The 12,870-nt window shown below is 41.0% G+C and overlaps 1 protein-coding gene across 4 annotated transcripts in view; it reads right to left on the bottom strand.

Annotated features, from left to right (window-relative positions):
* Irf2 (interferon regulatory factor 2) overlaps window positions 1-12,870 on the bottom strand; it is an 82,150-nt gene that overhangs the window by 3,181 nt on the left and 66,099 nt on the right. For all 4 annotated transcript variants that reach the window (XM_070016415.1, XM_070016413.1, XM_070016414.1 and 1 more), the window contains exon 7: window positions 8,175-8,339. In XM_070016415.1, coding sequence (XP_069872516.1) covers window positions 8,175-8,339 — 165 coding nt within the window. The remainder of the gene's footprint in view (window positions 1-8,174; window positions 8,340-12,870) is intronic.

The following is a 12,870-nucleotide window of genomic DNA, read 5'->3' as shown; positions in this document are numbered from 1 at the left end:
GCCAGATTTTAGAGTAGCTTCCAAAGTGCTCACTTAATGCTCACTTTCTCCGGAAACCCCTCCTCTTAAATGGGGGTAAGATATTCCTTTAGTCAAGAGAATATGGCAAGGATCACGGAATGCTGGGATGTAAACATTACATGTCTATGATCATGTCACATAAGATGGAAACTGTCTTTGGAAGAGACTTTGTTGTTGGCTGGTCATGTTAGGAAGGCTCACATGGCAAAGAACCAATGGCTGCTTCCAGGCAAAAGCCAAGAAGAAACTTAAGATCTCAATTTAACAACTTGTAAGGAACTAAATTCTGACCAAAACTATGTGAGCCTGGAATTGGATCTTTCCCCAGTGGAGCCTCAGATGAAACGCAGCCCTAGCCAACACTTTGATTGGAACTTAGGGAGACTTCGGCAGCTGGACTCCAACCCCTCAGAAGCTATGTGGCTTAGAATAAATAAATGTGTATTATCTTAAGCCATTAACTGGGGCTTCATTGTTAGGCAGCAATAAACAGCTAATCAGTTGCCATCCTGATTCTGCCTGCCAGTGGAGAGACAGAGTAGGTTTCTTAACAGCACTAGCTATACTTTTCCTTTCAGAAAAGATGAGGGTGTTAACTACCATCTTCCAAAGGGCGTTATGTGATGAGTAAAGTGAGAGGGTGTTTGGAAAGGCCTAGCATGTGGTCTAGCAGCACACAGCATACGAAGTAATCATCATTCTTCGACATTGGACTTGTATGACAGGCTGGATTAATGAGTCAAAACCAAGAGTTAATGGTTATATAGCATCTGTACCTACAATAAAAGGGATTTTTAAAAAGCAGAAATTTACATCTTAAAATAAGAAAATGGAAAGGACACAGTTTCTCCATGTTCATCGCCATTGCAAAATGAATTCCTAGAAGAGAGAAACTAAAATATGCAGGCTCTCGGAGCTCATGTCATCTGGGTCATTTATTTTAGAGACAAAGCCTGCACACAGGCAAGAACCGTGGACATGTGCGGTGTTCTGTGAACTCGGCTGACTCACAGCCTTTGTACATAGGCCTTTGTTTAGTCCTCACAAGGATGTTAAGTTGAAAAGCAACTATTATTACCCTCTAGTATGCTCTAGAGCCTTCTACCTTCTTCCACCCTGCCCCTCATGAGAGACTGGCTTCCAGTCTCGCATCTTCCTGAGGCAGAGCTGAGATGGCTGCAGGCCAGACAGAGTCCTTTCCTCCAACCAGAGCTCCTTGTAAAGTAAAGGCAACAGGTGGAAAGACTGTGTGCTCCTTAAACAACCTGCACGCATGGGGACTCCACAGGCTCCACCTGGGAGTGTTCTACATGTTTCTTAGCCACTCTTCCCCAAGGGCTTCACACAGTGGGTGGTCAGTGAGGACTGGCCACAAGCAGCTGAAGGACACTCCTCTTGTCAAGTGTATTTCACCATAGCATGCCCAGCTGGGAGCCACAGATGCCCAAGAAAGGCCCTGGCTTAAACCTGCTGGCAAGCCCAAGTTATGAAGACAAAGTGACAATGCTAGGCGCAGCCATGTTTCCATACAGAAAACAACCTGAACACAACAGAAAAGGAAACATCTCTGCAAACCAAACCCCAACCATAGCTCAGTCTCCTGAGGGCAGGAGGGCAGGAGGCAGAAGGCAGGACTGCCACTTCCAAGAAGAAGAAGAAGAAGAAGAAATAAAGAGGAACAGAGATGTTGAGAAACTTGCCAAAGTCACATTCTGAGTCAGCATGATGGAGAAAAAAAAAAACTGTTCTGATTCCAGGGACCCACACAGAACAAAACGACTCTGCTTCCCCGCTGGCTCTTCCGCTGGCCAAACTTCAAGATCCCCTTTCCATTTTTATTAGCTTTGTTTGTGCTCTGAAGCCAAGTTCCTCTTCCTTCTGCACATGCCAAGCCCCTTTCCTCACCTAATGGGCCTTCTATAAATACCATGGTCATCTGCAAACAGCTGCCACCAGGCATGATTTGGGGGGCTGCAGATTCAGGAGAAAAGAGCCATTGACATCAAGATTCCAGGATTCCACCAAACCCAAGTGGTACTTGCTTGGTAGGTTTGGAAGTCGGCCTCTGAGTTAAAGACCTTTCACAGACCACAAAGGTGGTAAGAAAGGTATTTCGTCTAAGTACCAGTTTTTAACATAAGGAAAAAGTAGACAAGAGATGATACACGCATGCTGAACTTAGGTGTCCGGCTAACACAAATGCTGGTGGAGGAACAATATCTCTAACTGAAGATAACTGCTTTTGAAATAGTTATAAAGAATGTACACCTGCAATGGGGTATGATAGTTTGGACCTTAGATGTCTCCCAGAGACTCATGTGTTGACCACTAGGTTTCCAGATGATGGTTGGGGGCAGGGGTCGGAAACTTTAGGATGTGAGACTTAGTAAAAGAAAGTGAAGCCACTAGAGGTCATGACCTTACACACAAGGAGACTCCCCCAGGCTCTTCCTTTTTCTCTCTGTTTTTGGGCTGCCATTATATGAGCAGTATTGTTCTCACTATGATGCTCATCCTTGTCAAAGACCCAAAGGGATGGAGCCAAGCAACCATGAAAGGAAGCCTATGACACCATGAACCAAAATAACCCCTTTTCCCTTTATTTCTGATATTCTGTCACAGAAGAGGAAAATTGGCTAATATACTATGATTTTATTTTATTATTTTTCAAATGGCCTTTACAACCTGCAGCCTGGGGGTTGGAGATGCCTAAGGCTCTCTGAGGACCCCCAACCACTCTACCCTTTAGACAAATGCAAGTTCCCACAGCCATTCTCTCCCAAATGGTCGGCTCAGAGCTCCACTCTTGTTCTTTGAGTTGTATTTCACCATTCCCATGGCAGGGGTGACTTGTTACATGACTAACCAGTTCACTGCAGATGCTCCTTTCAGATCAATATTACAGCACAAATATTGACCTGTGTTCTCATTTCATTTTTCTTTCTGATTAGCTTGTTTTTTTTTTTATTATTTGTTTTTTTTTTTTGAGCCATCTTCCCAGCCCCTTTTTATTTGTTTTTTAACTAACTTTGATATGTTGGAGTTTAAAAAGGGAAAAAAAAGGGAGTTGCCTTACAAGCATGCTATGTATAAACTGAAAATGTTTAGACACTTAACTGTTACTCACATAACAGGTAGATGAGTAATTTGGTTAGTCTTTCTTGTCTGTTTTCCTGCAAGCAACTGGGGTGAGGGAACAGAGCGATTTGGGTCAGATGGCATCACATATTTTTCCACAGCAGTCTAGATCATAGAATGCTGCTGGTTTTAGCTTCACAATCCATCTAATCTCAGTTTTTAAAATAATTCCTTGGGGATATATACTGCCATATCTATTGTTGTGGGAGAGGGATGATGTATTTTATGTACAGCATGTTTGCACTAAATGATGTTTGGCATATTTTCTGGAACCTTCTAGTCCAACAAAACAAGAGCAATAGAGACTCTTTTCCAGCAATCATTTCCTCAATTATTTTCATTTGAAGACTAAACTTAGTCTCAAAGGTAATGTCTCTTTGTCCTACTCCAATATATGTATACCTGATATGATTTCGGCAAAGAACTCAAAGGTCTTCACTGCTAGTTGGGAAGTAGTCTCCACTTTCTTGATTCTAACCAGTTGGCCTATGCATTATGCTTTCTTCTCAAAATCATTCTCTACCTCCTCTTCCTAAAAATACTACTGCAAGCCATCAACGATCAGGCAAGCAGCTGCTTCATGGTAGACCTTGAAAAACAAAATGAAGGCTGCAGTATAGCTTAATGGGAGTACTTGCCTAATATGCAAGAAGTGGTGGATTCAAGCCCAAACCTTGCAAACAAAAAATTAATCAAAATGACTATTCCCTAGTGCTTCTGCAGGTTAGGCCTTCATATATCCCTCCCCAGTACAAAATTTTACAAAGATAACTAGAATTTGATATTGTCTTAAAATATTCAAGAGGGGCTGGGAAGGTGGCTCAGTGGTAGAGTGCTTGGCTTGCATGCATGAAGCCCTGGGGTCAATTCCTCAGCACCCCATAGGCAGAAAAAGTTGGAAGTGGCCCAGTGGCTCAAGGGGTAGAGTGCTAGTCTTGAGCTGAAAAGCTGAGGGAAAGCACTCAGGCCCATAGTTCAGGCCCCATGACCCCCCCCCCTCCACACAAACAACAACAAATTCAACACAAAGAAATTGTCTCTCTCTTCTGTTTGTTCTTTTATATGTTTCTGAAAATGTAAGGGGAGGCTCAGAGGTGGAGGGAAAAAGGGTGAATAATGCAGCAATAGATGCTGAAAATGCACTACACAACTTGAGTGTGGGAATGGAAAACTGGGAGAGAGCAAGGGAAGGGGTGACACTGTCCAAAAAGAAATATACCCTTTACTTGACTTATGTAACTGTAACCCCTCAGTACATCACCTCAATAATAACAATAACAAAATTTAAAGAAAAAGAAATGGTCTCTTCCTCACCATTGCATTTAGACCAGAGGAGAAGATGGATTTGCAAAGGTGAATGTAGTTTTGTAATACTACTGGGATTATAGTTCAATAATAGCAAACAACAGCCTCCAAACAGCAGTTCCTTGAACAAGAGAATGAAGGTGGCTAGAAGAAATGAGTAAAACTGAACAAAGGAAGTCTGTCACGAACCAACAACCTATTACACTGAGAAACAAAAAACAAGTAACATGACTCAGAAAGCTGTCCTTCCTAGCAGAATGTTACAAAATTCCTCACTGAAACAATAGCCCTGGGCAGGAACAAATTTCTTGTGTGTCTGTAAGCTCTAGAAAAGGAGCAATGATAGAATAACTCAGCTCAGTCTCTCCTACTCCTGAAGATTCTGAAGAATTTATACAATGAAAACAATGGAAAGAACCAAAGGTCAGGCTACAAAACTAAGCTCCAACAAAACCTCCTGCTGCCTGCCATCTTTGGCATTGAAATCCCTTTTTTGAAATCTATGCAGATGTACTGAAAAGGGTAATGAAATTTTCATTTCTCTCTGCATGGATCATCTGTTCTTGGGATGCTTCTACTATAGAAAAATGACACTGCTGGCAAAAAACAGAAAGAGATCTTGACAGAATCACCAAGAAGACTTCAAGAAAGTTTTGCTAAATAGATTAACATAAAAGTGTACTCTAAAGCACCACCCCACAGAGCATGATAATGCCAGCATTATAACATTGTAACATGTAACAAGTCATAGAAGAAAGCAACTAACTTTTAGCTGTAGCTATACAAATGGAAGCAACATAATTTAGTGTTTCTTCCTCCAGTTATCTCCATTGGGAAGCTACAGCATGAGCTTTCTGGTCTTCCTTCTTGGTGGATCTTTGTAAAAAGTAAATGGGACACAAAATTCAGACTCATGTGGCCAGGGCAGCACTGTCATGATGGTTAAAAACAGACCTTTGGCATCAGCATCAACAGATACTACCTGTGCTGCCAGCTCTACAGCCTTGGTCAAATCATTTTATCCACATCAGCCTCAGTTTCCTCATTCATTCATTCATTCATTCATTCATTCATTCATTCATTCATTTATTTGGTGCCAGACCTGGTGCCTGAACTCAGAGCTTGGGTTGGGTGCTATCCTTGAGATTTTTTTTTCAAGGCTACCACTCTACCACTTGAGCCACAGTGCCACTTCTAGTACTAAGATTCTCACAGATCTCTACAAATTGGGGGGAAGGGAGATTGGGGAGGAGAAAAAGTGGGAGAAAAATTGGGGAGGGAGTAACAAGAAATGTACTCACTTATGTAACTATAACCCCTCTGTACAATAAAATTAAAATAAAAATAAAAGAGTCTCACAGACTTTCCTGCCCAAGCTGACTTAGAACTGTGATCCTCAGATCTCAGCCTCTTGAGTAGCTAAGATTACAGGTATGAGTCATCCACATTTGGAAGCTTCCTCATTTTTAAAGAGGAAAATTGAAAATTAAGCAAGTCAATCCATACTAGGCATTTAGTACAGCTACCAAGACACAAGTAACAAATAATATAGCTATTAAGAATCGGCTAAGATCAAAGCCAGACTGGCAGATATCAGTCTGATGTATAAGAAGGTAGTCTTATGTATAAGAAGGTGTGTGTAAGTGTTCGGTAGCCAAGATCTGTTCTCACATTCCTTTTATGTTAGGATGTATGCTAAATGACATAAGCCAGTTGCAAAAGGACAAAAAATTGTATAGTTTTACAAAGCTACCTGGATAAACCAAATTCACCAAGACAGAAAGTACAGCAGTGATTGCCAAGGACTGGGGTAGAGAGGGAAATGGAGAATTAGTTTCTAATGAATAGAATTTCAGTTTTACAAGATGAGAAGCATTTTGGAGATGGATGGTGATGATGGCTACACAGCAACACAAATGCACTTACAGATGACAAATTTATTTTTTTTGCCAGTCCTGGGGCTTGAACTCAGGGCCTGGACACTGTCCTTCAGCTTCTTTTTCTCAAGGCTAGCACTCTACCACTTGAGCAACAGCAACACTTCTGTCTTTTTCTGTTCATGTGGTACTGGGGAATGGAACCCAGGTCTTCTTGCATGCTAGGCAAGCTCTCTACTACTAAGCCACATTCCCAGCCCCACAGATGACAGTTTTTATGTTCAATTTTCTTTGAAGCTCAGTTTAAAAAAAGAAAAGAAAGTTGGCATTGAGGACTATGAGGTTAATTTAGCAGCTGAAAACTTACAAACCATTCATGTGAATCAACTTTAATGGCCACGTGGATTCTGTGCCAGAGGCAGGGTGGCACCCTCTGGGAGGACACTGTTTTGCACTGTGTGAAGAACACGGGAAGAATCCCTGAGCCATCAGCTAAGAGTAAGCTGTAGTTTCCCCCCCCCCCCCCCCCCCGATCTCAGCCTTTTAGTTTGAATATTTACAAGCATGAATACTGACTCAGAATTTACCTTTCCTAATTATGATTGAGTTCCAAAAAATTAAAAATTAAATGGGGATCATCCTGGAGAGAGTTTAAGATGATGCAAATGGAGGTGAAGCAAGGAATTATCATCTTCGGAATAATTTTAATCCTTTGTATAGTGCTGGCTGGACCAATTCCTTGAGGAATTAGAAATGGGCTCAGTAGCCTGCCTGGCCCAGTTAGAAGCTGTACTAAATAGAAAGGAAGGGAGAAAATACATGGAGGTGACACATCAGCCCGGTAGAGTGAAATAGAAGGATCTAAGCAATGATCTTGAGGGTACAAAGTTCTGTACTATAAATTTCCTGGTTGTATGACTTCAAGCAAAAACTCTTTATTTCTAAAAGAGAATGCTTTGGAAGAAATGTTTTCTAAAGTTCCATTTACCTTAAACATACTGAAATTCCACTGAATACTACTGAAAAATCTGTCAATTCACACAAACCCAACTCGAATGAGCTACTGCTCCCAATCATAAGTGAACATGTTATGAGTGACCAAGTAAATAAATGCTGTGACCATGTCTTCTAAAGGAGAAGTATTAAAAATTAAAAGGTTGATTAAGAAAGCAAGAGTTGCTGGGTCCTGAAGGTTCATGCCTGCAATCCTAATTCTAGCTACTCATGAGGCTGAGATCTGAGAATCCTGGTTCAAAGCCAGCCCAGGCAGAAAAGTCTGTGAGACATTTATCTCCAACTAACTACCATAAAACTGGAAGTGGTGCTATGGCTCAAAGTGGTGGGGTACTAGCTTTGAGCTAAAGAGATCAGGGACAGGCCTCAAGTTCAATCCACACAGTGACGAAAAAACAACAACAACAACCAAAAGTCAAAAATAATGCTAGCAAGTGCTGACGGCTCACATCTGTAATCTTAGCTACTCTAGAGACTGAGATGTAAGAAGCATGGTTTAAAGCCAGCCAAGGAAGACAAATCCTCAAGAATTTCATCTCCAATTAACCAACAAAAAATTGGAAGTAGAGATGTGACTCAAGTGGTAAAGTGCCAGCCATGAATTAAAAAGATAAGCAAGGATGCAGGGCTCAGATTTCAAGCCCTGGTACAAAACCAAACAAAGCCCACACACTGAAAAACAGAATTCACCCCAGCAAGAATTATTCCTGAGACAGGAGAGATTTTTCTGTTGTATAGTGAAACAAGGAGACACCAGATTAAAGGACCGCACTGTCTCATTCCCCACTCAGTCCCCAAGCTGCCCGCCTGCCCACTTACCTGCATAGGAAGACACGGGGGAGATCTGCAGAGGGTAGAGCTCACTCATGCTGACTGGCTGATCATCACTCTCAGTGGTCACCTCTACTACTTGGCAAATGTCTGGTGGGTTAGTGACAATCTCTGGGTCTTCAATGTTGCTATCCAGATGGGACTGTCCTACAACTGCAAAGAAAAGTAAGCCATAATGTCTGTAAGAACTGACATAATTCTAGCATACACTCTCAAGAAAAACCATCTCCATTAGAAATAAGCTGACATTCAGGAGTCAGATTTCCTCATGGTCACACATTACCTGCCAGGAAGCTGAAAAATAAGCCTGAAATCTGGATTCCTGTCTCCAGAGAAGCAGCCTGCTAATAGCCTAGCTCCCTGAGTATGTCCTCAGCATGCCTGCTAGAGGTATGACCCAAGTGGCACTGTCCTGCTCTGCTCAGCAAAGTTTCAAATTCAACCTAGTCACAGCTAATGGCTACAGGCTGCACTGTACCTAACTAGCCTCAGGCTAAAGATGTCAGTGCTTTGAACTTGACCTATTTCTGTGCTTTGCTCCTGCTCTGAAGGAAGGTTATTTTCTTAGTTCTGTGGTCCAGAGAGATTTTTATCAAAGCTTAATGTGAAGGAAAAGACATAAAAACCCACTCCACTGTGTCACTGCTCACATGGGAGGGGCTCTAGTCATAGTCTTCTTCCTGCTCTGAATACAATTAATTGTCCAAAACATCAGAACAATGTAATCCACTTCTAATAATCATTAGTAGTATTAAGTGCCCAGGCACTGATAACATGAATTCTGATCAATCTGACTTCGAAGTAGCCATATTTTTAAAATTCAACCTTTTTATCTTAAGACAACTGCATATAATCTCAGTGTTTTAAGAAATAATAGAGATCAATGTGGTCTTTACTGTTTCCTCTAACATCTTGCAAAAGTAGAGTCCAATGTTGACATTGACAACAATCTGCCATCTTGTTTAGAGTTCTTCGGTTTTACTTGTACTCCTATTATATGCCTGTGTGCAATTTTATCTTTGCTATTTTATCACCTTGTTTCACGGACCTATACCTATCACCACAGTCGAACTACTGAGTAGTTCTATCATCTTAAGTAACTACATCCACCAACCCACCCCTTTGTTCCTACCCCTGGTAGCCATTCGCCTGTCCCTTGTTGCTTTAACTTTTCTAATTTCTGAAAGTTACATAAATGGTTTCATATAGTAACCATTTGGATTGCCTTTTTCCATTCAGCATAATTCCCTGAAAAGTCACCCAAGTTGTGTGTATTAACAGCTCATTCTTTTTTAATTGTTGAGTGGTATTCCATGGTATGGCTGTACCCCCATCTATTTAATTATTCACCAGTTAAAGGTTATTTGGGGTTGTATAAAGACTGCTATGAATGTTTGTGTTTATGTTCTGGGTGAATATAAGTTTCTATTTCTCAGGGGAAAACACCCAAGAATGAAATTGCTAGCTTATATTAGAATTATGTGTTTAGTTCTACAAGATGCTTGCCAAATTTACTGGAGTGGCTAAATATTTTGTATTCTAACTAGCCCAGGGAATCTAATGCCTGCATCTTCTTGCATTCTAGGTAAAAAAAAAAAAAAAAAAAAACGCTATTTCACTGTTTTTTAAGTGCAATGTCCCTAACGCATTGTCCTAATTTCAAACAGAAGTGACTTGGCACCATTGTTTGAAAGAAACATCCCTGATGTGGTATTTTGCCACTTTAGTCAATGCTATACCCACACATGTGTAAGTTATTTTAATATTTCAACACTTGAGAAAGACAGGGACACCATCCTTATCCTGATATCAATAAAGAAACTCTGCAACAGAGGTAAGATGACTTATCTGTATTTGCAAAGCATGAGTTCTAGGCATGCTCTGTGTTCTTCTATTTACCTGACAGGTTTCCTGACAGGTCAGCAAACATGAATGGACTCTTCTGTTAGTTATTTAAATTAAAGTATCTCATTTGCTGAAGAACTTTTTTTTTATAAGCAAGCTTTTGTTTTAATTGCTTTTAGAGGATGATCAGGATATTATCTGATTTCTAATTAGGGAAAGTTTTAGACAGGGGTAGGAATATAGGCTATTTTATAAAGAAAGAGAGGCACAGAAGATGTGAGAAAGGAGATTGAGAACGTGATTTGAAAAAGTTCACAAAGCCACAGCACACAGAATGGAAGAGAAATTGGATCCTGTTTAGATTTTCCTGGCAGAGATGTAATTAAAGAGAAAGAAGGCTTGCTATATATGGCAGGCAGACTCCCAAATTCTTATTTCATCCTTTGGACTATCCCATTTGAGTATAAAGGTATCAATTATGCAGTTCATTTGACTCAGACTGAGTGCTGGAATTTACCTCTCTCAAGTTTCTTCTGCCCCTCCCAAGTAAATAAAATAGCAGAAAAGCAAGACACAATCCTATCTTAGCCCACATTCTAAGAAGCACTTGGTGGTAAAGACAGAACCAAAAGCAATGTTTGGAGGGAGGGATCCAAGAAATACTCTACACAATAAGGTATGAAGACTGTACACAAACTTAAAGCCAGTTTAACTTTGAATACTCTAAAACTTTCTCTTTTGCACTGTCCCTCCTTTTACAACAAGACATCAAGCTATAAACAAGATAGCAGCTCAGGTTACCTTTTTTGTTCTGCCCAGGGATTCTGTCTCACACTTCTTTGCCCCACAATGCCCAGCTCAGTTATTCAGCTAGCAGATCTGTGGAATACTTGTTTGGCACAGACTCTGTTACCCAGTACTAGGAGGGGCAGGGGCAATCAGTGGAGTCAAGGATGGGTCTGTAAGAAATCTAGTGGCAAGAAGCCAGCTCTTAATAATCCAGGGAGTAAGCTGAAGGCAGTGAAAAAGTGAAAAGAAAATTAAAAAGAAAAGACAAGGTAAGAAGGGGAAGCCACAAGAAGCAAGTTGAGGAGGAGAAGTTAATTTTTCCAGCTGAGGGAAAGGAGGTGAGAGGTTTTTTTTGAGACCCGTGGCACAGGCCGGCGTGTTTGTTTTCTGAGGCCTCTCCCTGTCTTGGGACTCAGACCAAACAGAACAGTTGACACAACCTTATGGTATTCTTGACTTTCTACCTTGTGTTCGTTGTTGACTCTGCATATTCTCATTAAGCTTATTTATGTCTATCACCCAATTATGGCTCCTGAGAGCTGAGACCTAGTATCAGAACTTTCTGTGCCCTTCACAGCACATGCCTATGGCAGGTTGCACAGAAGAGCTCCATAAATCTCTGCTGAATGATTAATGAATGATTCAGATTCCCTGACTGGAGCCAGAGTCCTGCAGGAATAGTTCATGACAGCTTCCAAGGACAGAACACGCTTTCTAGAAAACGTTAAAAATTCCACCAAGTGGGTTCTTTTAGACCAAGACGCAGCAGCATGTGCTGTTGCTATGGGAGTTGGGCAGAAAAGGTTTGGGGGCGAGGAAAACATTCTGTCCTGAATATGGTGTTGGGTTACATAACTGCATTTGTCAAAACATACAGAACTATACACCTGAAAAGGGTTATTTTACCATATTCTACCTAATATATGTGGCATACGAAAAAAAGACAGATAAATACTTCTGCTTAAATTTTACATGTATCCTGAATGCTGTTGTCTGTGGCAGGAAGGTTAAGTTCTTGACTTCTGGGCTAAGATACACTGATTGCATAATTACATTATCCTCAAGGCTAAGTTCCCCTGCTGGAGTTGTGTTGTTTGAACACTTTCTTCCCTCCAAGCCCCAGTGAGGGCACTTATACAGGGTCACTAACTGGTCTCTCTCCATGGCATTCCTCTGGATGCCAACGGACAAATAGTAACAACAAAACCTAACTTCCTTAGGTTCACTCTTAATGGGGAGGGCAATGGCAGAGGGATAGACAAATGGTGAGAGAAGGGAGGAGAATGCAGTCATATCCAATGAAACGAGGAAAGGGTGGGATTGGGAAGGATAGGGAAGAACGATGAAGGTGGTACTATGGATCAAGATGCATTGTACTCATCAACTGACATGTTGAATGGTAACCCCTTTGTATGACTACTTAAAGATAATACACATCTAATTTAAAAAAATCTAATTTTCGAAGCACATCCCTTTCTCTCCATCTCTACCCCCTAGTCCTCCCAGACCTTTGAGAAAGGCACACCTATGATCCTCATTTTGGAATGAAACATCATCAGGAGAGATTGGAGTAAGTCAAGTACATGGCAGAACCAGGATTCAAGAACAGCTTTCCCTGACCCCAAATTTCAACTTCTTTGTGACAATGTCCCCAAATGAAAGCTTTCACGGAATTCAAAGTGAACTACTCTTGGCATTCAAAGCTCCTCTTAGGGCAAAAATGTTCAAGTCATACCAGAATGAATCTTTGGGCTCATAACCAACAAGACCATTTCTATTCAACAGTTCTTTGTTGGGTGCCAGGGAAATTCTCAAATGGTTAGATGGCTTAGAAATTCACCAAGCTCCTTCAGCTCTTAAGGTCAGCAAATTAGGCAAAGTCACCCACAGGAGTATAATTTTATCTGAATCTAGTCCCTAAGAAGTACAATATTACTCATGGCTTGTTACTGATGGACTGGTCTGATTGCTTAAAAGGTCATTCCAACTTTATTAACAATTGTTGATTTAGTATAGAGCCTCACAAGAGAAAGCAGCTTTTTCCCTGCTC

The sequence above is a fragment of the Dipodomys merriami genome, unplaced genomic scaffold (assembly GCF_024711535.1).
Source record: "Dipodomys merriami isolate MVZ:Mamm:240054 unplaced genomic scaffold, mDipMer1.0.p SCAF_12, whole genome shotgun sequence".
Lineage (NCBI taxonomy): Eukaryota > Metazoa > Chordata > Mammalia > Rodentia > Heteromyidae > Dipodomys > Dipodomys merriami.
This window is presented reverse-complemented; position numbering and strand designations above follow the sequence as displayed.